The 23945-nt window shown below is 45.4% G+C and overlaps 1 protein-coding gene across 2 annotated transcripts in view; it reads left to right on the top strand.

Moving 5' to 3' along the window:
- MLLT1 (MLLT1 super elongation complex subunit) overlaps window positions 1-23945 on the top strand; it is a 39115-nt gene continuing 15170 nt past the window's right edge. For both annotated transcript variants that reach the window (XM_064469401.1, XM_064469400.1), the window contains exons 1-5: window positions 1-142; window positions 3191-3371; window positions 6125-6207; window positions 21877-22020; window positions 23645-23770. In XM_064469401.1, the coding sequence (XP_064325471.1) occupies window positions 131-142; window positions 3191-3371; window positions 6125-6207; window positions 21877-22020; window positions 23645-23770 (546 nt within the window). In that variant the 5' untranslated portion in view covers window positions 1-130. The remainder of the gene's footprint in view (window positions 143-3190; window positions 3372-6124; window positions 6208-21876; window positions 22021-23644; window positions 23771-23945) is intronic.

The following is a 23945-nucleotide window of genomic DNA, read 5'->3' as shown; positions in this document are numbered from 1 at the left end:
GCGGCGGCAGGAGAGCGGCTGCGCTCGTAGAGGGGGGGAAGAGACACACACACACCCTCCCCCGCTGACCGGCCAGCGAAACCGCCGCGGCGGGAGCGATCGAGCGGGGCCCGCGGCGCTGCGCCCAGCCATGGACAATCAGGTGAGGGGAGCGGCGGCGCCGGCCCCGCCGCGCTGCGCTGCCGGGGGGGTGGGGCCCTTCGGCACCGCCCCGGGAGCGGGGTATGCCTTCGTGCGTTTGGTGGGGGGTGGGCCTGGGTACCCCTGCACCGGGGGAGGGGGGACTGCACCGGGCGGGCCCCCACCCGCCCTGGGGGGGGTTTTGATCCCCCTGGTGGAGTTGGGGGGTATCCCCCCTTTTGAGGAGGCACACCTCCTCCCTACACCCCGGGTTTTTTTGGGGGGTGGGGTGTTCAGCCCTCGCCCCTCCCGGGCGGCCGCGCTGTAGCCTTGTCCGCGGCGGGGGGTGGCAGCAGCATTTCCCGCAAATTCCTGCCTGGGCTTATTTACGGGGAGGGCGGGGTGGTGCCGGCGTTGCTCCCCCCCCCGCAACCAGCCGCGGTGCCAAGGGTTAACGGCACCGAGAGAGTTCTCGCCGCTGCGGGGGGGCGGCCGTTAGCGCCGGGCCGCTGCGGCAGGCGGGGATGGATGCTGGAAGTTTACCTGAGGTGATCCGGAGCAGGCTGGCTCGGGCCTTTTGTGTCCGAGAGCGTGCGGGCTGCTAACAGGTTACCTACGAGGCTCCGGAGGTGAGCCCCGCTATCCTCTGAATAACCACCCGGAGGAGAGCGAATGGAAACTGGTTATGGCTTTCAGGCAATTAGCACATCAAACGAAAAAACCAGAGCAGCCTTCAGAATGTTTATTGAGAACTTGAAAAGCAGTCTCCTTTGTATTACTACAAATTGTTTGAATAGGATCCTGATTTCCCTTTGTTGAGAGACACCCTTGGAAGAAAATCCCTCCATTTTCAGCGGAGCAACTTTGGATGTTTATGTTAGAAGATCTTATTTTCAAATGTGTTTCAACTTCGGGCTTAATTCATAGCGATTGTTAATTGGACTGATATGTGAGGAGTATAGCAAGCACAACTTTCAGTTAAGCAGTTCTCTTTTATGTTTAATTTTGTTCTCTTCCACATAGTCCCATCTGTTTCTCAGCTAAAATTTCTCAGCCGTTTTAGCTAGAAAGGCAAATTCTGTAGACTGACAGTCACTTGCACTTCTCTGGAGAGGAGTAGTAACTGGCAGCAGTAGTACAATTTAAAGGGTAATTATGGAATCAATAATGTGAAGCTGTTGAACAGACTGGATCCGCTGATGTGAACGCTCTGGGAAGTATCCCAGATAAAGCAGGCCCACAAGCATTCTCCTCTGTGAGTTTGGGAGTTAGGCAGACTGCCTCCATGTAATGCTCTTCCACTGCAGGAGAGATTGCTGCACTTTGAGTGGAACGCACCTTGCCTTTTCTCTTATTCCTTAATATGCTATGAAAGAACAGACGGCCATCTAGCTTCATTTTTAGCACAGGAACGAGATGGAGCCAGTGTAGATAAGCCCTAAACTGCAGAATGGGGAAAAAAAAAAATGGCCTGCCAAGAGAACTTGCAGAGGAAGGTAACCTACAGAAATGGTGTAGTGAAGCAATTAATTAGATGAGTGTGTCCCTGAGTTGTAGAATTGATGTGTTGGATGGCAGCTGAAGGTATTTTGCTGTCAAGATAACTGCCTGGAAGAGTGTGTTAAGGCTTATAGTTGAAATTAGAACAGGACTGCGATTTGGGAGGTCGAGCTTTGAAGCCTGGTACTCTGTAGACCTCCCATGTGATCTTTTTACAAAGAAAAGAATACTGAGATCGGGTGACTTACGCTTTTTCAGAAGGTATTAACCATGCTCTGAAAATCTCTTTCCCATAAAATGTCACATTAGATATATCAAAATATTTTTTGAGCATTAATCGTGGTCTTAGTCCTTGTTGCAGTTCCTCAGTGGGAAAATGAGGATAATACTTTTCCTAAACATTCGTCTAGAGCTTGGGAAGCTTGTTCTTCCTATATTCATTGTCTAACATCATGCCCTGCATTTGGGTCTGTGTCCACCTGTAATACAGGTGATGGCAAATAATGTTCCCTCTCCCAATGTTAACTGAGAACTGCTAGAAGGAACAAGATGCTTATTTTCAAGTCTTAGGTGAAGGCAAGGACTAAAAACTGCCCCTTTTTTATAATCTTCTGGTCACTGAAACTGGATTTTGTTGGGTTTAGTTTGAGACAGCTGTGCTGCTGCTCTAGTTTGTACAGTGTATATGCACAAAATTAGGAAGTAGTTGGATACCTTAGGTGTTAATTCTTGTCTCTACAAATCTTGCCCTAAGATTTGCTCACTTTTACTTGTGTCTGAATCATGTTTGCCTTTTCTCTGTTATCTTTAATTCATTTGCTTTCTTCTGATTGGGAAGTCTGCAATATTCGGATCTTTACAATTATTTTATCTGGTTTTTAAGACATTTAATGGGATTTTTGTGATTTGGGTGAGACACTGAATATACCTTCCCCATTATCCTGTGGTTAAAGCAGGAATCAGGAGTGCAAATCTGAATTGGGTCACTTTAATGTTGGATATTGTGCAGGTGTGTTATATGTTAGGCTTGGTCTCTGAAAGTGTGTTTATAAAATATATTCAAAACAATACAAGAAACATCACAGCCGAATGTGAGAAGCATCATAGCTGTATTCTAATGGATTACATATTCCAGAGAATCTCATAAACCACCAATTCACGATCTCATTTTTCCTGGTTTAAGACTGGTTTTCTGTCAGTGCTGTGAATTCTGTAAGCTGTGAACATCAAGTTTTGTCTCTGATGCTTTCTAGAAATAAAGATTCCTCAATTAGGACTTTGATGACAATTTCGTTAAGTGAGGCAGATAAACCCATCCCTCTCCTAAAGCTGTTTTCTCTGCGATGCTAATATTAGGAAGAAAATAGGTATGAGATGGTGCTAGGAGCTATTTTTATGATACCTTTTCTGTTGATAGTACTGTAGTTTTCAGAATTAGTCTAACCTCTCTGGAGGCTGTTGTATTCCTCCCCTGCGGTGATCTAGCATCTTCTGTCTGTGGGGCTCAGTGTTATGCATAACGTGTAAGCTGTTTCATTTTGCTTATAGTCTTACCTCTATCCTAAAACAGTGCACGGTTCAAGTAAAACTGGAGCTGGGGCACCGAGCCCAACTGCGGAAAAAGCCCACCACCGAAGGGTTTACTCATGACTGGATGGTGTTTGTCCGTGGCCCAGAGCAGTGTGACATCCAGCATTTTGTGGAAAGGGTGGTCTTTCGGCTACATGAGAGCTTCCCAAAACCCAAGCGAGGTGAGTGTATTTTTGAAGATGCGTTATTAGGTCTTCTCTGTATGAAAGAACATTGTGCAAGTCAAGGTTGTCTTGGACTGTCACTTCTCTGTGAAATATCTCCTTAAAGAGGAGCAAAATGGACATTGTGTGTGCTTCAGCTTTAACCTTTACTGGCTTTGTTTGAGGAAGGTCAGGGAAAATGGGACCTTTCTTCTGACAAAAGGGCTGGAGGTGAGATGCTTTCTCCTCTTATTTAAACATTAGTACATGCGGGTTCTCAAGACACTTAGTGACAGCAGAAGATAATTCATGTTACAAAGCGGGAGAGATGGGTTTGATTTGTTAATATTCCCCAACACAAGCTGGAAGCATGCAACTGGTGAGAGATGCTCAAATACTGGGCTTGTATACATACTGGAGTATGTTGGCTTTTACATAGGTCATTAAGTAGCCATCAGGATTCTTGTGGTTTCTAGTCTCATGTGCAAATTTGGGTAGCATTTACGCAGGCAGAAATCAGCCAAAGGGACAGCGGTCTCTTTGCCACTGGCTGTATGTTCCAGCCGCATGTATGTGTGCAAGCACTGTGCAGTCAGCAAGGTTGAGGAGAACATACAGATGGTGGTGTTATTTTGTGCTGGATCTGTTCATTGCTCTTTCTGACTGTGTGGCAACATGAACCTTATTCTTGGCACAGGGCAGCAGGAATGCATGGTTTAGGTGGAGGAGCAGGAATTGCCCTTTTTGGCAGCGGCATGGACTTAGATCTGCTTACGATTGTGTAACTGTCTGCAGCATTATTGTTATGTAGTGCTACAAGGAATGCTGGCTGCCTAAGAGTAATTACTCTGTCAATTAATTCCTAATGTGCATTCTTTGAAATATTTCTTCGGAAGACTGCTGGTCACACAGGATGTCCTGGGATTACCTGCTGCATTGGTAATTTGTGACGGTCCGCAGTGGAAAGTAACTCAAAGGTGTTCAGCTTGTAAAGATGTGAATCTAGTCTGTATGTTAATAATATCTCCTTCAAACCGATGTAGTAAAGTTGATGTATGATAAGCAAGTGCAGTACTGAGCTGAAAGCTAATTTATAGAATAAAAGTTACAATCTGCTGTGCTATGATTCTTGTCATCTGGTGTGATTACTTTATTACAAACAACTGCGTTGGGATGGTACATGGTCTTTGCTCAGTCAGTTGCCATATCCTCTACCTTGAAAGAGATATGTTTTTTCCAATCTCCAGGTTTTGCATGTTTTCTTAAGCTTGCTCATAATGCCAGCTTGCTTTTGACCAAAGCGTGTCTGGGTTGTACCTAAACGGTATGACAGATTCCTACTATTTCTAGATTTGTTTGAAGGGTTTCTTCAGATGGCTTGCTCTTACTTGGAGCAAAATCTACTGGTGAAGGTAGGCTTGTGCTGCCAGCAGATTGCTTGTGTAATTTTAATTCGCTAGAATAGAGTGGCAAAGGAACAAAGGCTGCTTGGCAGATAGTTTTAAGATTCCTGCTGCCATATTGGCACTGTTCTCTGGTTTGGGGCTTTTTCTCCTAAATGATAGGGTTCTTATATGAAATTCAAGTTAAAGCAAGTCTAGAGATTTTTATTATTTTTAGATGTGCTCTTTTTTCGCAGCTGAATATTGACTCCTCCTTTCTAGCACTGTAATGATGGTAGAAGTGCTTAGAGCTGGGGATAATATATCTACATTAAAGGAAGATAATTTGTGTGCTTTTTAGGTTTGAGGTAGTTACCTAATCATATTAATTACTTGGAATTCTTTAGAGAAAGTACAAAGATTTGTGCTGAATTCCTCTAATTACTTAATTGACTTTATTTACATATATTGTAGCGCATAAATTATATGCAAGTGCATCCGGTTCCTGAAAGGGAGAATATCTGTGTTGGTCTCTTGTTTCTTCTGGCAGCTGTTATGTGTAGCTGTGTCGTGGCCAAATAAATGACCCTAGAATCCTTCGAGTCGGCCGTCACCGACTGAAATGCAGCGGTAGGTGACAGGAAGGCTTCAGTAGCATGAAGGCGCAACAGGTAGTGGGATGGGGGAACTGAGGCAGAGAGCACATATATTAATTCTTTAGAAGCTATTAACTTTTGTAATCGATGTTTCTGCAGTAGGCAGCGCTGTGACCTTAGTGGCAAACTGTTTAACCTTTCTCTGTTTCCTTGTGTGTGAGAGAAATAGCAGTGCTTACCTGCCCTTCAGGTTTGTTAGGAGGTTTGGACTAAGCAGTTTGTAGTGTGGCTGTTATGTAATTATGAAGGTTGAGTGTTGCAGGAGAGCGTTTCAAGGGAAAAAAATCTGCTCACACGGTATAGTGTTTTGATTAATAAATATTGGCATGAAAGTACATTTTACCTTTCTGTACTCCTCAAATTCCCACCTTCTGGGTCTTCCTTTTATTGCAGGACAGCTCTAACTGGTGGTTTGCATTGTTGTGGAACAGCACAGAAGTGTAATTGTATCTCAATGCAAAAGAGGGGGGAAGAATCTCATGGAGACTCTGGCATGAAGTGTTTTGTTTCCTTTCCATGGGAGGAGCTAAGAACAGATTTTCATGTTCTTAACTAAGCCCATGACCACCATCTTATTTTGGGTTTTTGGTTTTGTGGGGGTTTTTTTTCCACAAAGGTCAGGATTTTAAATGTGCTGAGTTGTCAGAGGCCCATTTCTCATCCTGCAACTCCTTTTGGGCTCAGATTAAGTTGCATTATATTCAAAGTTAACATTTGTCTGTTCTCTTTTCAGTGTGCAAGGAGCCCCCTTACAAAGTGGAGGAGTCTGGCTACGCAGGCTTCATTATGCCCATTGAAGTATACTTCAAAAATAAGGTAGAATCTGATTTCTGGTCTTCTAATTGTTTTGAGCTGTTCCAGAGCCTGAAACTGCCTGACAAAGAGACTCTAAATTATGTGACTGTTTTATGTGTGTTTTTTAGTCTAATAAATAGAATTTAACTGGGAGTTGGAAGTTCCTGCCAGACTTCAAAAGAAAGCTTTTAGCAGAAATGGAATTGTATAGAAAGGTAATATCAGGACAGTGTGATGGTCCTAGAGATTGTGAACTGAGATTGTACTGCTTGTAACAAGCTTCTCTAGCTTGGATAATATTAAAGCAGTTTAAAGTATTTTATGCAAATAGGGAAGTAAATAAACAAAGCACTGTCGTGGTTTAGACGGCAGCTCAGCCCCACACAGTCACTTAATCACTCCCCCCACCGGTAGATGGGGGAGAGAATCAGAAGGGTAACGCTCGTGGGTTGGGATAAGAACAGTTTAATCATTAAAATGAAAAGAAACAACAACAGAAATGCAATGTAAAGGAGACCAACGAGAGGCGCAAAGCCCCAGGGGAGGGGGGAAGGGAGGGGAGAGGGGAATGAACCGCCGAAACAAACCGCACGCGCCGCAGCCGCTCACCGACCTGACGCTGCGCCGCTCCGCTCCCGAGCCGAGAACTGCTCCACCTTCATACACTGGTCATTGTGTCACATGGTATGGAATGAACCTGCCATTGGCCAGTTGGGGTCAGCTGCCCCCACCACGGCCCCGCCCCTCCCAGCCCCCCACCCCACGGCAGAGCACGGGAAGCTGGAAAGGCAGCCGCCCCCCGCGGTGAGGAGAATTAACCCCTTCTCAGCCAAAACCAGCACATTCCCCACCCCTTATTCCATACCATTTACACCATGCCCAGGTCCCATACGATGCAATACAACTGTACCAACCACCACCCCTCCCCTTCCCATCCTTTAACATAACACACAGACATCATTCCCTTAGTTCACGGACCTTCACTGTAAAACGTCCATAAAAATGTCCATTGAGTTCACCCAGTCCATGGCTCTGGGCTCCATCTGCCGTATCAGTCTTTCAGGGTGGGAGAGGTGGTGTGTGTGGCGTTGGGTCGCTGCATACCGAGTCAGTCATCGTTCCATCACTGCTGCACGGCTTGTTTCACAGTCTGTCTTCCATGGGTTGGGAGGCTCGTACTCTGATATCATTGATACAACACAGAGGTGACACACAATGTTATATAGCAGTTCGCATTGTGCCATTCAGTTCATTGGCTGGTTTCGCCCAAAATCAAATTCCCTTGAGGCACACATCGGATTTCTCCATCCTCCCGCATCACCCACCAAGTGCACCCAGGTCCTCGAGCAAAAGCCATCCCACGAATGGGATTGCCTTTGCCGGAGGCAGGAAGAACCCAGACTGTTTTGCCCAGCATACTTTTTGTGTGCACTACAGGGACTCTATCCCCTTCCACAGTACGTAAGGATTCTGACTGGGCAGGGCCAGCTCGCCTGGCAGATCCCCTCGTGTTGACTAACCAGGTGGCTTTTGCTAAATGTGTATCCCAGTGCTTGAATGTCCCACCCCCCGTTGCTCTCAGTGTAGTTTTTAACAGTCCATTGTACTGTTCAATTTTCCCAGAGGCTGGTGCGTGATAGGGGATGTGATACACCCACTCAATGCCGTGCTCTTTGGCCCAGGTGTCTATGAGGCTATTTTGGAAATGAGTCCCGTTGTCTGACTCAATTCTCTCTGGGGTGCCATGTCGCCACAGGACTTGTTTTTCGAGACCCAGGATAGTGTTCCAGGCAGTGGCGTGGGGGACAGGATATGTTTCCAGCCAGCCGGTGGTTGCTTCTACCCTTGTAAGCACATGGCGCTTGCCTTGGCGGGTTTGTGGGAGTGTGATATAGTCAATCTGCCAGGCCTCCCCATATTTATATTTCAGCCATCGTCCCCCATACCACAGAGGCTTTACCCGCTTCGCTTGCTTGATTGCAGCGCATGTGTCACATTCGTGGATAGCCTGTGCAATAACATCCATGGTCAAGTCCACCCCTCGATCACGAGCCCACCTGTATGTTGCATCTCTCCCTTGATGGCCTGAGGTGTCATGGGCCCATCGAGCTAGAAATAGTTCACCCTTATGCTGCCAGTCCAGATCCACCTCAGCCACTTCAATCTTGGCAGCCTGACCTACCTGCTGGTTGTTCCGATGTTCTTCAGTGGCCCGACTCTTGGGGACGTGAGCATCCACATGCCGTACCTTTACAACCAGGTTCTCTACCCGGGCAGCAATATCTTGCCACAGTGTGACAGCCCAGATGGGTTTGCCTCTGCGCTGCCAGTTGCTTTGCTTCCACTGCTGCAGCCAGCCCCACAGGGCATTTGCCACCATCCAGGAGTCAGTATAGAGACAGAGCACTGGCCACTCTTCCCGTTCAGCGATGTCTAAGGCCAGCTGGATGGCCTTTACCTCTGCAAACTGGCTCGATTCACCTTCTCCTTCAGCAGTTTCTGCGACTTGTCGTGTAGGACTCCATACAGCCGCCTTCCATGTCCGGTGCTTTCCCACAAGGCGACAGGACCCATCAGTGAACAGGGCATATTGCTTTTCATCTTCTGACAGTTTGGTATAGAGTGGGGCTTCTTCAGCACGTGTCACCTCCTCCTCTGGTGATAATCCAAAATCTTGGCCTTCTGGCCAGTCCATAATCACTTCCAAGATTCCTGGGCGACTGGGGTTTCCTACTCGAGCCCGCTGGGTGATCAGTGCAACCCATTTACTCCACGTAGCATCAGTTGCATGGTGTGTAGAGGGGACGTTTCCTTTGAACATCCAGCCCAGCACTGGCAGTCGGGGTGCCAGGAGCAACTGTGCCTCAGTACCAACCACTTCTGAAGCAGCTCGGACCCCTTCATATGCTGCCAATATCTCTTTTTCAGTTGGAGTAGAGCGGGCTTCGGACCCTCTGTATCCCCGACTCCAAAACCCTAGGGGTCGACCTCGGGTCTCCCCATGTGCTTTCTGCCAGAGGCTCCAGGTAGGGCCATTCTCCCCGGCTGCGGTGTAGAGCACGTTTTACATCTTGTCCTGCCCGGACTGGCCCAAGAGCTACTGCATGAACTATTTCTCGTTTAATCTGTTCAAAGGCTTGTCATTGCTCAGGGCCCCATTTGAAATCATTCTTCTTCCGGGTCACTTGATAGAGAGGGCTTACGATCAGACTGTAATTGGGAATATGCATTCTCCAAAAACCCACAATGCCCAAGAAAGCTTGTGTTTCCTTTTTGCTAGTTGGTGGAGACATGGCTGCTATTTTGTTGATCACATCCATTGGGATCTGACGATGTCCATCTTGCCATTTGATTCCGAAGAACTGGATCTCTTGTGCGGGTCCCTTCACCTTTGTCTTGGTTTAGCCGGCAGCTCAACCCCACACAGTTGCTCGCTCACTCCCCACCGGTAGATGGGGGAGAGAATCAGAAGGGTAACGCTCGTGGGTTGGGATAAGAACAGTTTAATAATTAAAATGAAAAGAAACAACAACAGAAATGCAATGTAAAGGAGACCAACGAGAGGCGCAAAGCCCCAGGGGAGGGGGGAAGGGAGGGGAGAGGGGGAACGAACTGCCGAAACAAACCACATGCGCCGCAGCCGCCCACCGACCCGACGCTGCGCCGCTCCGCTCCCGAGCCGAGAACTACTCCACCTTCATATACAGGTCATGGTGTCACATGGTATGGAATGAACCTGCCATTGGCCAGTCGGGGTCAGCTGCCCCCACCATGGCCCCGCCCCTCCCAGCCCCCGCCCCGCGGCAGAGCACAGGAAGCTGGAAAGGTAGCCGCCCCCCCACGGTGAGGAGAATTAACCCCTTCTCAGCCAAATCCAGCACAACCTTGCTTTGTTTTATGGCAAAACCAGCCTTCAGAAGGATTTGGACTATTTTCTCTCCTTTCTCAAAAACTTCTCCCGCTGTGTTGCCCCACACGATGATGTCATCAATGTACTGAAGGTGTTTGGGAGCTTCTCCCTGTTCCAGTACAGTCTGAATCAGTCCATGGCAAATGGTAGGACTGTGTTTCCACCCCTGGGGCAGTCGATTCCAGGTGTACTGGACGCCCCTCCATGTGAAAGCAAACTGTGGCCTGCACTCTGCTGCCAGAGGGACTGAGAAGAATGCATTAGCAATATCAGTTGTGGCATACCGCTTGGCTGCCTTGGACTCCAGTTCGTATTGAAGTTCTAGCACGTCTGGCACAGCAGCACTCAACGGTGGAGTGACTTCATTCAGGCCACGATAGTCTACTGTTAGTCTCCACTCTCCATTAGACTTCCGCACTGGCCATATGGGACTGTTAAAGGGTGAGTGGGTCTTACTGATGACTCCTTGGCTCCTCAGTTGGTGAATGAGTTCATGGATGGGGATCAGAGAGTCTCTGTTGGTGCGATATTGCCGCCGGTGCACTGTTGTGGTGGTGATTGCCACCTGTTGTTCTTTGACCCTCAGCAACCCCACAACAGAAGGGTCCTTCGAGAGACCGGGCAAGGTAGACAGCTGTTTAGTTTCCTCCGTCTCCAAGGCAGCTACACCAAAAGCCCACTTGTAACCTTTAGGGTCCTTGAAATACCCTCTCCTGAGGTAGTCTATGCCAAGGATGCACGGAGCCTCGGGGCCAGTCACAATGGGGTGCTTTTGCCACTCATTCCTGGTTAGGCTCACTTCGGCCTCCAATACAGTTAGCTCTTGGGATCCCCCTGTCACTCCAGCAATGCTGATGGGTTCTGCCCCTATATAGTTTGATGGCATTAAGGTGCACTGTGCACCGGTGTCCACTAAAGCTTTATACTCCTGTGGGTCGGACGTGCCAGGCCATCGGATCCACACAGTCCAGTAAGCCCAGTTATCCCTTTCCTCCACCCGGCTGGAGGCAGGGCCCCTCTAGTCCTGATCATGGCAGTCACAACTCACTTCCTGTAAATGTGAATCAGGAGTCCCTCTATTACACTTAGAAATAAAATCTGCGCTTCTACTCCTCTGTCTGGGGACTTGCTAACTGGAAACTGGAGCAGCAGCTTTCCTGGAAGAGCCTCCCCTGAGTGACTGTTCTTCCTTGCAGTTCATGTACTCGTGCCTGTAGGGTCGAGGTAGGCTTGCCATCCCACCTCCTCATGTCCTCTCCGTGGTCACGCAGGTAGAACCATAGGGTGGCCCGTGGTGTGTATCCCCACCTTTGAGCCAAAGAATGCTTATTCCTAACAGCTGAGACACTGCCCTGTCGAGGTGGGGAGCAGGACACATCTTCTTTGAGTTGCTGGACCTCTTGGGATAGTTTCTCCACAACAGAGACGAGCGAGGAAGAGATATTTGTGTCATAATCCCGGAGTCTATCAATCACCTCCGCCACCGTTGGTGTCTCGTCACCTTTCCAGGACATCACTGCCAATGAGTTTGCATGCGAAGATGGCGCGCTCCGTACAAACTTCCGCCACATGGGTCGTGTGCACTCGGCTTCATCTGGATCTTTGGATGACCATTGATCGTCCAGGTCACCATAAATCACCTCAAGCACAGCTAATTCCCTTAGATACTGGATGCCTTTCTCCATGGTTGTCCATTTTCCTGGGCGATATGTAACATCTTCTTTAAAGGGATACCTTTCCTTCACTCCAGACAGGAGTCGCCTCCAGAGGCTGAGGGCTTGTGGTTTTCTTCCAATTGCTTTGTCAACGCCCCCTTCCCCAGAAAGGGATCCCAGTTGTTTGGCTTCTTTTCCCTCTAGTTCCAGGCTACTGGCCCCATTATCCCAGCATCGGAGCAGCCAGGTGACAATGTGCTCACCTGAAGGAGGGCTATAATCTTTTCGCATATCTCACAACTCACTCAAGGACAGGGATCGAGTGGTCTCCATTTCATTTATGACTTCTTCCTCCTCTCCCCGCGATGGCCCTGCTTTTTCATCATCCCGTTCTAAAAGAGTTGACGTCCGCTTCCAATATTTCATCTTGTGTATGGGGGCAACTGATACTGGTACGGGTTTATTTTCTGAGCCAGCTCCGGTACTTGTTGTGGGGGTTTGAGTGGCAGCAGTGCCTGTTGTCAGGGCTGGAGTGACTACAGTGCCAGTCACTTTGCATTTCAATCCAGAGACCTTCTCTTCCCCCTGGGGGCACTGAATACTGTTGAGCAGGGCTCGGTATGCATGGGCCAGGCCCCAGCATGTTGCAGTGATCTGTGTCTCTCTGGAGTTCCCAGCGTAACAACACACTTTCTCCAAATATTCTACTAGTTTTTTAGGATTCTGCACTTGTTCGGGGGTGAAACTCCAAACACTGGGGGTGCCCACTGCCCTAGGTATTTGCCCATGCTATCCCACATGCCCTGCACTCGTCACTATCAAGCCTCGGGGCAGATTTCTGGGTGATATTCTTAAGTTGCTTAGTCAAAACCAAAACAACATGTCCAAAAACTAACAATAAGTGCACCTTAACCACCCAAGGATGTTCAAGATACAAAAAGGTTGTTGTAATAGAGGCAGAGACATCATAGAACAAAGTTGCAAAGGTACTATTCTGTATTTCCTCCATATAAAATCTCTCCGAGGAGGAGGTATAATTGCTAATTGCCTCAACAAGGTGGTATCCAAAGTACAGTAACGGTTTCAGCAAAAACCCCAAATACCAGATAAAGCTGGAAATGAGTGTTTGTATAACCAATCTCATAGGCAAAACGTTACTAATCACAGCAGAACACAGCAGAGTCAACAAACCAACACCAATCTTTAACACCAACTGCAAAAAGGACAACATGGTGCTGTGACCAGCAGCTGTTGTTATCTCCAACCCTTGAGCCCCACGTTGGGCACCAAAAAGACTGTCGTGGTTTAGCGGCAGCTCAGCCCCACACAGCCGCTCGCTCACTCCCCACCGGTAGATGGGGGAGAGAATCAGAAGGGTAACGCTCGTGGGTTGGGATAAGAACAGTTTAATAATTAAAATTAAAAGAAACAACAGTAGAAATGCAATGTAAAGGAGAACAACGAGAGGCGCAAAGCCCCGGGGGAGGGGGGAAGGGAGGGGAGAGGGGGAACGAACCGCGGAAACACAAACCCTACGTGTCAGCTGCCCCCACCATGGCCCCAGCCCCCCCCCCCCCCCCCCCCCCCCCCCCGCCACGCGGCAGAGCGCGGGAAGCTGGAAAGGCAGCCGCCCCCCCACAGTGAGGAGAATTAACCCCTTCTCAGCCACATCCAGCACAAGCACTAATTTTATAAACATTTGTAAATACTGTGTTGACTGGCAAGATATTAAAAAAAAAAATAAGATTTTTATTTGCAATCTTATTAAATTAACTGTACAGGTATAAAATTTGTATAGGCCCAAGACAATGATTTGCATAGATAGGACAGATATATACAGCTGTGTTAGAAATATTGTTGTCCTGATTCTGTACTCTTCCAAAAAGAAAACACTAAATATTTTAAATCTTAAGATGCACTGCCAACAAATATATGAAAGTTAATATTTGGGATTTATTGCTTGCTTTACGTCTTACCACAGAGGTCACATGCTACATGACTTGAAGGTTATGAAAATAGGCATTTGGGCACTTACGTTCATGTTAGCTCAGCTTCAGTTAAATTTTTTTGTTAAACATGAATACCGAATCTTTCTGGGTTTGATTACTAAATAAAGTGTTGTGTATTATCCATAAGGGGGAATCCAGGTAAACTAAAATTTGACCAGTAAGCCACATCATGATAATGTACGCTCACACCCCTACCCCCCTCAGCCCTCCAGGCCCAAGCCATCAGCCCAGGTTTTGGAGACAGCAGACACATGTAACAACGTCCTTCTATTTTGCTTCCTAGTGTCCTTTCCATTGTGCCTCCTGCAAACGTACCTGTGTGTCATTTCCTTCTCACCCCAGCCCAGCACGTTGTACTCTCCCGGTGGTGGCATTTGTGAATAATTAACGTTTTAGTTTGGGTTTTTTGGCCTACCGCATTGCTGTTACCCTGCTTTATGAGTCCGAGTAATAAGCCAACTAATGAGACTGAACCACAAGAAGACTCATCTTCTCAACCTGGGAGTGTTTTGCCTGCGACTTTCTTTTGGGTGGGTGGGGTAAGCCAGAGGGGTGCAAAGAGAGATGGCGGTTAGAGGGCAGGGGATGAAAGTTGTTGATAGAAGCAGCTTTTTTGGCAAACACTGAAAATTACAACTTGAAGGCAGAAAAAAAACCCTCAGAAGCTTAAAAGTAGTTTGAATTCTGGTGGCTTTTCTGAGGTTTTGGATGGAAATCAGGAAACAGTTCATCTGGACTGCATGCTGGCTTAATTCACGTTCAAAATCTACCTTTCTATTCCTGACCCAAAAAATGTCCACTTCTCCGTGCTGATTTCTTGTAAGGGGAATTGCGAATGACTGTAGTGGGTGAACTGTGTTTTGTCTCTACTCTTACCTTTTATTCTTCCTTCCTTTCTTCATCCAGTCTTTTCTCACACTTGCCTTTTCCCTGCAGGTCTCCGGTGGCTTTCTCTTTCACAAGTCCTCAGATCTTTCCCTCTCATTTCTGCCTCTCCTGTTTCTTTTTGTAGGTGCTCTTGTTTGCAGTGACCGCTGTCTGCGTTGGTACGCTTGCTTTCTCGCTGTCCCTTATATTAGTTTGCTCCTACAGAACATGGAACTGGCAGTTTTTCTGAATATAACTTGGTTTCACACCCACCGGGTCATCACTTCTCATTGTTTCTATAAACATGTGACTGCATGGTTGTTCTTTCTAGCATTAGGGGTAGGACGGGTTTTATAAATAAGGGAAATAGGTGGTCTCTTCTTAGTGGAAACAATGGAAGTGGCAGTTAATTCAGGAGAAGGCGGTTTGTTTTTGGTGTGTTGGTCTTCAGAAAGATGAAAAATAAATAGGGAAACAGGTTTAGTTGCATATTTGTTTTCAGAACTACAGATCTTCAAAATACTGATTGTTACCCTCTTTTTTAGATGCATGCATTATGGAGAGGTTTTTTTCTCACTTTTAAGCTGATTCACGAATCGATTAATTAAGGAATTTCAGACAGCACCTCCTGTTATTAAATGGAGGCAAGCGGTGGTTGAGGGAAAGCATGATAGCTTCCGTTCTCCAGCACGTCGTCTGAACAGAGCCATGTTCCCAGGTTCAACCATGAACTTGAAATACATGAGCAATACTGGAGTTGTTTGAAATGTGCTTTTACTGCTTAAAAGTAATTTTTCCATCCTTATGTCAGCAAATGTTATATTCTCTGCACATTTGGAAGTTAAGCATGGTACTTGTGATTGCTGGAAGCTCAGAAGCTGCGTGATGATGTGATGGATTTGGCTCCTCTGACCTCTATGGCCTGGTGATAATTCCATCTTGAAATATTAAGAGCTATGATTATTTTCAGTAAGCGGAGTCAAAGAAATGTGAGAGGTAAATACTTCTGCAAAGATAGAAATGCAAAGAGTGGGATATAGTAGAAATTTAAAAGATGGGGAAAGAGGAGGAACAGCAAAGGCTTACAATACAGTCTGTTTTCTCCTGCGTTAAAGAATATGACATTAAAGCACCAAATAAATAAGTCTTTACTACTTTGAGACCATATGTTCGCTCTGATCTCTGTAAACCTGTTGACACTGGCAGGGATCAGCTGTTGTGTGTAGAGCATATATTGTTCTGAATTTGCCTGAATTGATTACAGCATTTGGGACTCATCCTTGAATAACTCTTTTCAAGTAGATGTTGTGGGTTGATTCTGGGATTGACAGAAACAGCAAATGCTGTTTCATAGGTGGCTGGGCAGGAGGAGCCAGGGGTGGGTCTTCCTGGCCATATGCTCCCTACATTTTAGCATGTTTTTGTTGATGTGTGTCCTCTCAGTTGAAACAAGAGTTGTAAAGGCTTTGGGATTTGTTTATCGATGCATGTTTAGCTTTGTAAAGGTGAGAAGAGAAAGGACTTAAAGAGGGAGTGAACTAATCTGTGGAGGTTGATCTTTGCCATGGTTGGCTGATTTTTTTTCCCCACAGTTTAAACCTTCTTTCTTAGTCATTTCCTTTCTCTGTTCTAATTTGTTACTGGGATGATAAATAGTGGTTGTCGGAGCCAGTGTCCTCTTTGCTTTGGCTAAAGAAACATGGGCCTGTTCACTATGAAGGAACAGTTTTACTAAGAATGACTTAAGAATGGTTTTAATGAACTTCATTAGGGTTTGGGTTTTTTTAGGTAACTTTGCATAAAACTGCCCATTAACTCTTTGTGTTGGAGTACTCTCTTTTTGTTATTGTTGCCTGTTCAGAGTAGTAGAGTCAGTGCTCTTGGCCCCGCTGGAGCTTTCGGTGCCTTTTTGTCAGACAGGGAAGTGTCAGCAGAGAATTAAAAAAGCTGCAAGAGCCTGTTCTGATGCTCTATGAACACCGTTACGCCTTGTTGGCATGTGTTTGTCCTTCCTGTGCTGTAATTCAGTTCCTCAATAAGTGGGTGCTTTCTCAGTCTCACCATTTGAATTACAGAATAGGTATTTTGAATATTGCTGTGAACCTGGCCAGTCACTATACCTGAGCTTTCGAGAGAGCTGCGGTGGTCTATGCAGGGCCTGGCAGCCTCGTTTGGTACTGGCGGCCTGCTAGAGCCTTTGCCTCTGTAACTGAGCCTGAAAAGCAAATGGCAGGGTCTCAGCAGGTTGAATGATAAAGATTTTGAAAGCACGGTTGACTAATGATAGTGGATCATTTGGGATTGTTGGGCTGAAAATGTTAGCATGCTATTTTTTGTTTTTAAATCCTTTGTGTTCCTTCCTATAATGAGGGCTGCTGTTAGTGGCTTCTGGTGCCTGAATCAATACAAACTGGGTACAATAAATGTGTTGCTGTTTTTCTGCTGCTCTTCCCCTTCTCTCTCCCCCGCTCACTTTCAACAATCTTGAGGCTTTTTTCATGGCCTCATTGTTGTCTCCAAATACATCTCTTATAGCGGCATATGTTGTAATACAGGTATGACTTTGGTATTCATCCCGTTACGTTTTTTGCATCCTAATCAAATTAGATCAATCCCCCTCCTCTCCCGACAAAAGCTAAAGGTCTAGTATACTTTCATGCTATTCTGATATGAGGCAGCTGATGTTAATGCAACATGGGTAAGATGTTGTATTAAAGTGTCTTCAAAGATACTACCTCCCCATTTCAGTGCTAGAGATAAAAGACTTCCAGTATTTACATAATGGGTCCATGTAACTTGGGCTTTTCCTATTAGTGAAAAGGGAGATAAGCAAAGAAAGCAGAGAAATCCATTTGATTTTTCCAGTTAGGTTCAAAATAAAAACATGCATATTTTACCCCTTCTGCAATATTTATAGGTGTGTGATATAAAATACAAAGAAAAATGTTGAAGGGAAAAATTATTTGTGTTTCCAAGTAGGAACTCAGTGGAGACAGTGTACGGGGGTTGCACATATGGTGGGGGAGGTGGAACTGGAGATGAGTTAAACCGTGGGTCAGGGCTGCACCATCAGGAAGGTGCTGCCTTCTGAAATGCTCCTCAGGAGGGTTGCTGCCGGGCCCGCGTGTTGTGAGACATTTGATTTTACTTAAATTGCAGTGTAATTGGGGCAGGGTCTGCACAGGTTTGAGGAAAGGAGTGGATTGAACCTGTTAGTATTTATTCAGTGTGGCTGAAAGTTGTGGAAGGAGGAGCAAAACTTGTCGTTTTGTGTAGCCTTTGAGTGGAAGCATTTGTTGCTCACGTTTTTAGGGCTGTTCTATATTGTCTTACTTACCAAACCTGCAGCGTTTTCTTTTGTGCTGCTGCTGAGTGCTAAATCTTTTTTTTACCATTTTCTGTCATAAATTAATACATATTCTCAGTTTACCCATTCTTCTATCTGAGCACACTCTTTTCCTGGCCAAAACACCCGGGCCCTGTGTGTTTCGGTAGCCATTCAGTGTGGCACGTTTATGGGCATCTCCATATGCTGAAGAGGTTGCAGTGCCTGGCAAGGAAGCCTTGTTGAACCCAGGAGCTTCACTAGGCATGCCGGCATCGTATCGTACACGTTTGTAAGAGCTAGTAGATTATTAAATGCTTGTCTTTGAGCAGTGAGTATATTCTCCTAATTTTCAAACAAAGGAATAGGCCTCACGTGGGGGAGAGTTCCAAAATGCTGTTCTCTGTTATTTTATTTAACCCTATAGAATCTCAGAAAAGATAAGGGTGTTTCATGGACTTGTGTAAGGTAAGGCTGCTTGCTTCAAAAAATGAATATTGGGCTATTCAGTTTTAAATGTCCTGTCTCTAAGCGGGGTGGAAGACTAGTCAGATGGGTTGTGCAGGCCTAGAAAGGGGGTTTCACTTATACAGATGTTATGAACCAGTTACGGATAAATGACTCTGTCAGGCTGGATCTACAGCAGAAGGGAAGTAGTGTTACATGTTATTGAATAACCATGAGTCTGCTTCCTTGGTGTGCTAGATTTTTGTAGATAATTTTGTTTTATGGCTTTCTGAAAGTGTTTTATGAGCTTTATGTGCACGCTACCAGTGAAATTCTTTTGATTTGTGTTTAAGTGGCAAAGGGCACACCGTGCCTTAAAAACAGGACAAGGAAATTTTAACAAAAGACTTTGAAAAATTCCTCTTCTTACGAAAAATGCCAAAAGAACTTTAACCCGTTACTTCAGAACTCGCAAGAAAAAATAAAGCAACTGCAGCGTTCGTACCAGTGCAGTGGCAGACAGGAAGCTGGAAAACAGTAAAGATAAAGCGTAACGTACTTGGCTTTGGAGGTGGAGTAGGGGGATTCACTGGGTGGAGGGGAATTCACAGCGGTGCAAATGAGACTTGGCCCTAGCTTTGTGTTGCTCGCTTCTAGTTTACTTCTCTGGCATCCTGAGATTTAAGGGGCAGATATGAACTGAGGTTCTAAGGTGGCTTGCTCAGAGGTGCCATACCAGCATAACCATTTCGTGTCCAAACTGACCACGGAATTTTAATCTGAATAACCACAATATCTACCAGTTAGAAATGGATGTGATCCATCCTTTCTAAAGCCTTTCTTGAAAGTAAGGCCCTTTAGAAAAGCTTATGGTCTCAGAGAGCAACAAAATATCCACAGAAAGCAAGTATTTCCCCTTTTCAGTTTTACTTGTTGACAGCAAGGGTTGAATATCAGAAGGTGGAATCATCTAAGAGCTAAGCCTGGCTTGCCTGTATAGTTGTTACTCGAGCAGGAGTACGGAAAGTGGTGTTGCAGTATGACAACAGATTGCCTGGACCCGAGTTCGTAGGTGAAAAAGTGCCTACGCTCTGCTGCAACTCCAGGCAGCGGGATGTGTGGATCCCAACGTGCTATTTAGAAAGGCTTTGAAGTGTGGCACTGTGGATTCAGTGTGGCTTTCCATTTAAAGTTAGAGGATGTGTAGGTCCAGGTCAACTGACAGAGATTTTCCTTGGCATTCTTTTTTTTTTTCTTCCCCCTTCTTCCCCCCTCCCCGTTGCCCCTTGATGGTTGTTTGGAGGGAAGAACCTTTTAGGGAGGACCGGATGGGTTAAGCTTTGGAGTGTCTTGAGCTGTAATCATTAGCTGTCAGTGAGGGCAGTAAAGGAAAGAACGTTTATTTGCAGCTTTTTGCTTTGAGACTTTTGCACTCCTTTTAGGAGTGCTGTAATCTTAACTATTCACTTGGGGGGGGGGAGAGCGGGGGGGGGGATTTCTGATGGCCTGGGATGGTACAAAGGGTATTTTAATTATCACGGTACTTGGTGAGGGCTTGGTTCCCAGGGTGGTTGTGATCTCTGAGTTGGAGAAAAATCACATTGAAAAATTGTCTTAATTTTAGAAAAAGTGGAAGCTCGTCAACAGAGGTATGATAAATATTTGGGGAGGGTCTCTGATGAGAGAGAGTGTTTCAAAAGAGTCTATATAAAAAATGAGATACCTAAGATAAAAGGGAAGTTAATCTGCTGCTCCTCTCCTGCTCTGAAAGCAAACAGGCAAATGACAAAGCAGAGCTCTGATAATGCGATGCTGTAACAGCTTTTGACTAAAGCCTGCTTTTGCTAATATATCCAAGATCAATTTATCCTGTGTCGTAAACTAGGAAAAGCATTTTAGAAACTGTTTTTAGGCCACATTTGGATTTCTATTCATCCTTCATTTGAGTTTATTAGACTTGGAGGGACCCACTACAGCTGCTGTTTGAACTCCAGTGTAAGCACACACATGCAGAGCTCACTAATGATCCAGTTAATGAGAAGGGTCGTAGCAGAAGAGGAAAATGACAATGCAGTGTATTTTGCAAGCGTTTTTCTTCCTATTCATCTGTTTCAGTAGACCTTGAACCCTTTCAAGTGTGTGTGGATTCTTCAGGGCTTTTCCAAAAGAGTGTCTGAAGACCCTCGTGTTGGTACCATGTTCTTGCTTGTTGATGTGAGACTCTTCTATTGTGTGTGTCTGCTTAGATGTCTGCCTTGCCCTGTTTGGGGAGTCAGGATCCAAGACCTTGGCCCCCAGGCAGGCTTAGGGTCCTGATTTTGGTGTGAACCAGGTGTGGCCACCACACTTTTTATTATTAGAGGTATAGTTTGTACAAGAAATGGCTTCTTCGGCGACATTGTATCCACCAAGCAAACATGAGGAATCAGTGTGGTCTGAAGCTGTTTGACGCTTCAACCTATTTTCAGCAAATCTAATGGCTTGGGCTGGAAGCCTGCAGTGTCTGTTCCCATACAACAATGCAGCTACACCAGGAAATCAAGCTGCTGGATATGAATTGTGGAAAAGGCTGCTGTGCAGCTGCTTGATGTTGCACATTGAATGAGGCATGTGGGATGCATTCATGTAAATACTGAATGTACTGTGAGGCTCTGTGTGGTTTGCAGGAGGGTCTCTTTTGCCACATTTTGAGTTTTCATCTTGAAATGCAGAATACAAGATAAAACCAGGAAATGTCGTATCAATATTTGTAACGCACAAGTACTACACAATATTTGCAATTTTGAGCGAAAAACAGGAAGAGATTTCTTCCATTCTGTACCGCAAATACAGCGAGCTTGCTGTGCTTCTGCGGCAGGTGGAACAAAACCAGTGAGGCGCAGATGATCCCCAACATGCATACAAACTCCGGATTTCTTCAGTGAAAGTGCCCTTGGAAAGTTCAAAAGCCTAGGCTATCTTCCCATTCAGCCCCTGCAATATGCATATTGAAAAGGATTTTACAAAACAAGCCATCCTTTTACCATTGCATTTAATCTTTTCTCAGTACCCACAGAGATCCTGTGAGTTCAGAAGTTGTTCCTTCTCTAAATAAAAGATTATGCTTTTCTTAATATTGATACTTCTAGTTCAGTTGCTTCCCAAAGGAGATATGAATTTCAGTGAAAACAGCAGAGTGGATAAAGCTTGTGAATCTGCTTTCCTAGGATGACTTGAGAGGCTTTAAACAGACGATTGTCAGTCAGTATCCTTGTCCGTGCGTTTCTTCCGCAGTGGAAAGCCGCGCATGAGTTTCAGATGAACAGTATGTTAACTTCAGGCACAAATAGTTCTAATTTCTAAGCTCTCTGACCTTATGATGAAAAACTCTCTAAATGCGACACTTACTCAGGTTTATTTGGGATTTCCAGGAGTGACTGTTTGAATCCTCTGCTTGCCAAACTTCTTCCGTTTTCCCAAAGTCTTTCTTGTTTTTAGGAGGAGCCAAAAAAGGTTTGTTTCACGTATGACCTGTTCTTAAATTTGGAGGGAAATCCACCTGTGAACCACCTTCGTTGTGAGAAACTGACTTTCAACAACCCCACCAAGGAATTCAGACGCAAACTCATTAGGGCCGGAGGGGTAAGTGCCAGAGGGACTGGAGATCTGAAGAGGTTCTAAAATGTGTAGTGATCTCGTTTGGCTCTGAGGTTTCTTTTTAGCTGCAGCCCAGCAGGCTACAGTTTTCTACGCTCATCTAAAGAATGACCCAGCCAATTTTTACTCCTGGTTATATGACTGCAGCACTTGAAGCAGAACTAAACCATTGCTTGTGTGATTGGTGGTACTTCATTTTCATTTTAAACATGACCATTAATATCAAAGCACTAAAACCCCTTTGGAAATGGAGATCTTCCGTGGATGTTGCACGCTGTCCATCAGGCAGTTAGTTATCTGTGACCTTCCTAGTGTCGTGAGCTGTATCAGTACAGAAAAGCTCAATAAAAGGGAGAGGCTTCCAGTGTCTTCCTTACTCATTTTTGCCACAGGAAAGCTTAATACTTAGCGCTTCCTGGTCAATAAATGTCCTCTAAACCTGAGGTCGGCTGGTTGTGGCTTAGATAATAAAACAGCAAGGAAAAGCATTAGAATGGAGAGTGAAAATGGGTGTGGGAGGAAAAAAATAGATATGCTCTTGAAGGCACAATGAGATATGGGTTGCTACAGTGGATGAACTCTTACTTCTGGGAAAGTAATATGCAGTGATAGACTAAAGAACTGATAACTACAAGATCTAGGCAAATTAGGGCAAGCCCCACAGTGCACAAAGTTTTTAACCAGACAGGGAATGTCAAGACTGTATTCTGAGACACCCCCATGTACAGTAATGTAGAATTCTGTTCTGTTCAAGGACTTTATTCAAGATGGTGTTAATTGCTGGCAAAATTTTCTTCTGAAAAAACATGTTTCTAGCCTGAAAAATTAAAAAAGTAAAAAAAGCTGTGGGGAAGCTTGTCAATAATCAGTCTCAAGAGTGGCAAGTATTCCAAGCCGATCTGTCCAGATCTCCCTCAGTGTGCTAGTGCTTTTCCGTACTGGGCACAAAGAGGAGAGTGCTTGTTTCAGCCATCAGATAGCTAGAACATCGTTTTGCTTTCTAGGATTTTCATAGTACATTATTGTATTCTTTATGTGTGGAGGTGTTTCATCTGTGAAGCACTTTTGATGCTGTTCATCTAGTGGAAATTTTTGACAGGATTATTCTGGCAGAGTATAGGGGAGATAAGAAGGAAAGTGTTTCCTGGAGCTCAGTGCTTGGTGTTAATATCTTGTCGAGGGAGAGACCCAAGGCCTGCTTGAGTGAATTCAGCTTCCCCTAAATTGATGAATCTTGCTCATTCCTTCCAGATTTACCTTGCTACCCTTTTGCAGAATAAGAGCATTTGCAGCAGAACACACAGTTCTTGTCCAGAGCTTTATTGCCTGCTTGTGCTCAGAATATTGGACTTCCCCTTGGGAAAGATACCTGATATTGCATGTTGCCTTTCTTTTTTTTTTTTTTTTGTGGTTTTAATGTGCTGTATTTGAGGAGCTGCCTTGAAACTGAGCATTACCCAGACAATATCTTTTTATGGCCTTTAAGAAAGGGGAAAAAACATTCAAAAGATGAATAATGATGTGTTAATTGAGCAAGTGACTTAACATAATCATGTGTTAATAGTCCATGCAACGTTACTCATATATAATTCTTCTTCTTTATTACTAGGTGATGGTAATGCCAGAAGGAGCAGAAACTGTTTCAAGGCCGAGTCCCGACTATCCGATGTTACCAACAATTCCGCTCTCTGCCTTCTCCGATCCCAAGAAGACCAAACCATCCCATGGGTCAAAGGTCAGTGAAGCGTGCTCTTGTGTCATCCTGAGGTGAAGAAGTCTTTCAGGACGTGCTGCGAAGAGCTTGTTTAGCAGCTGTTTCTGGCTACTTCTAATTCTGAAAATGTCTTCCTTGTACTCTGTAGTTCACTAGCTAATGGTCTGGAACTTAAAATAATTTAGGAGGCCTTTTT

This window comes from Phalacrocorax carbo, chromosome 19, assembly GCF_963921805.1.
Source record: "Phalacrocorax carbo chromosome 19, bPhaCar2.1, whole genome shotgun sequence".
Lineage (NCBI taxonomy): Eukaryota > Metazoa > Chordata > Aves > Suliformes > Phalacrocoracidae > Phalacrocorax > Phalacrocorax carbo.
This window is presented reverse-complemented; position numbering and strand designations above follow the sequence as displayed.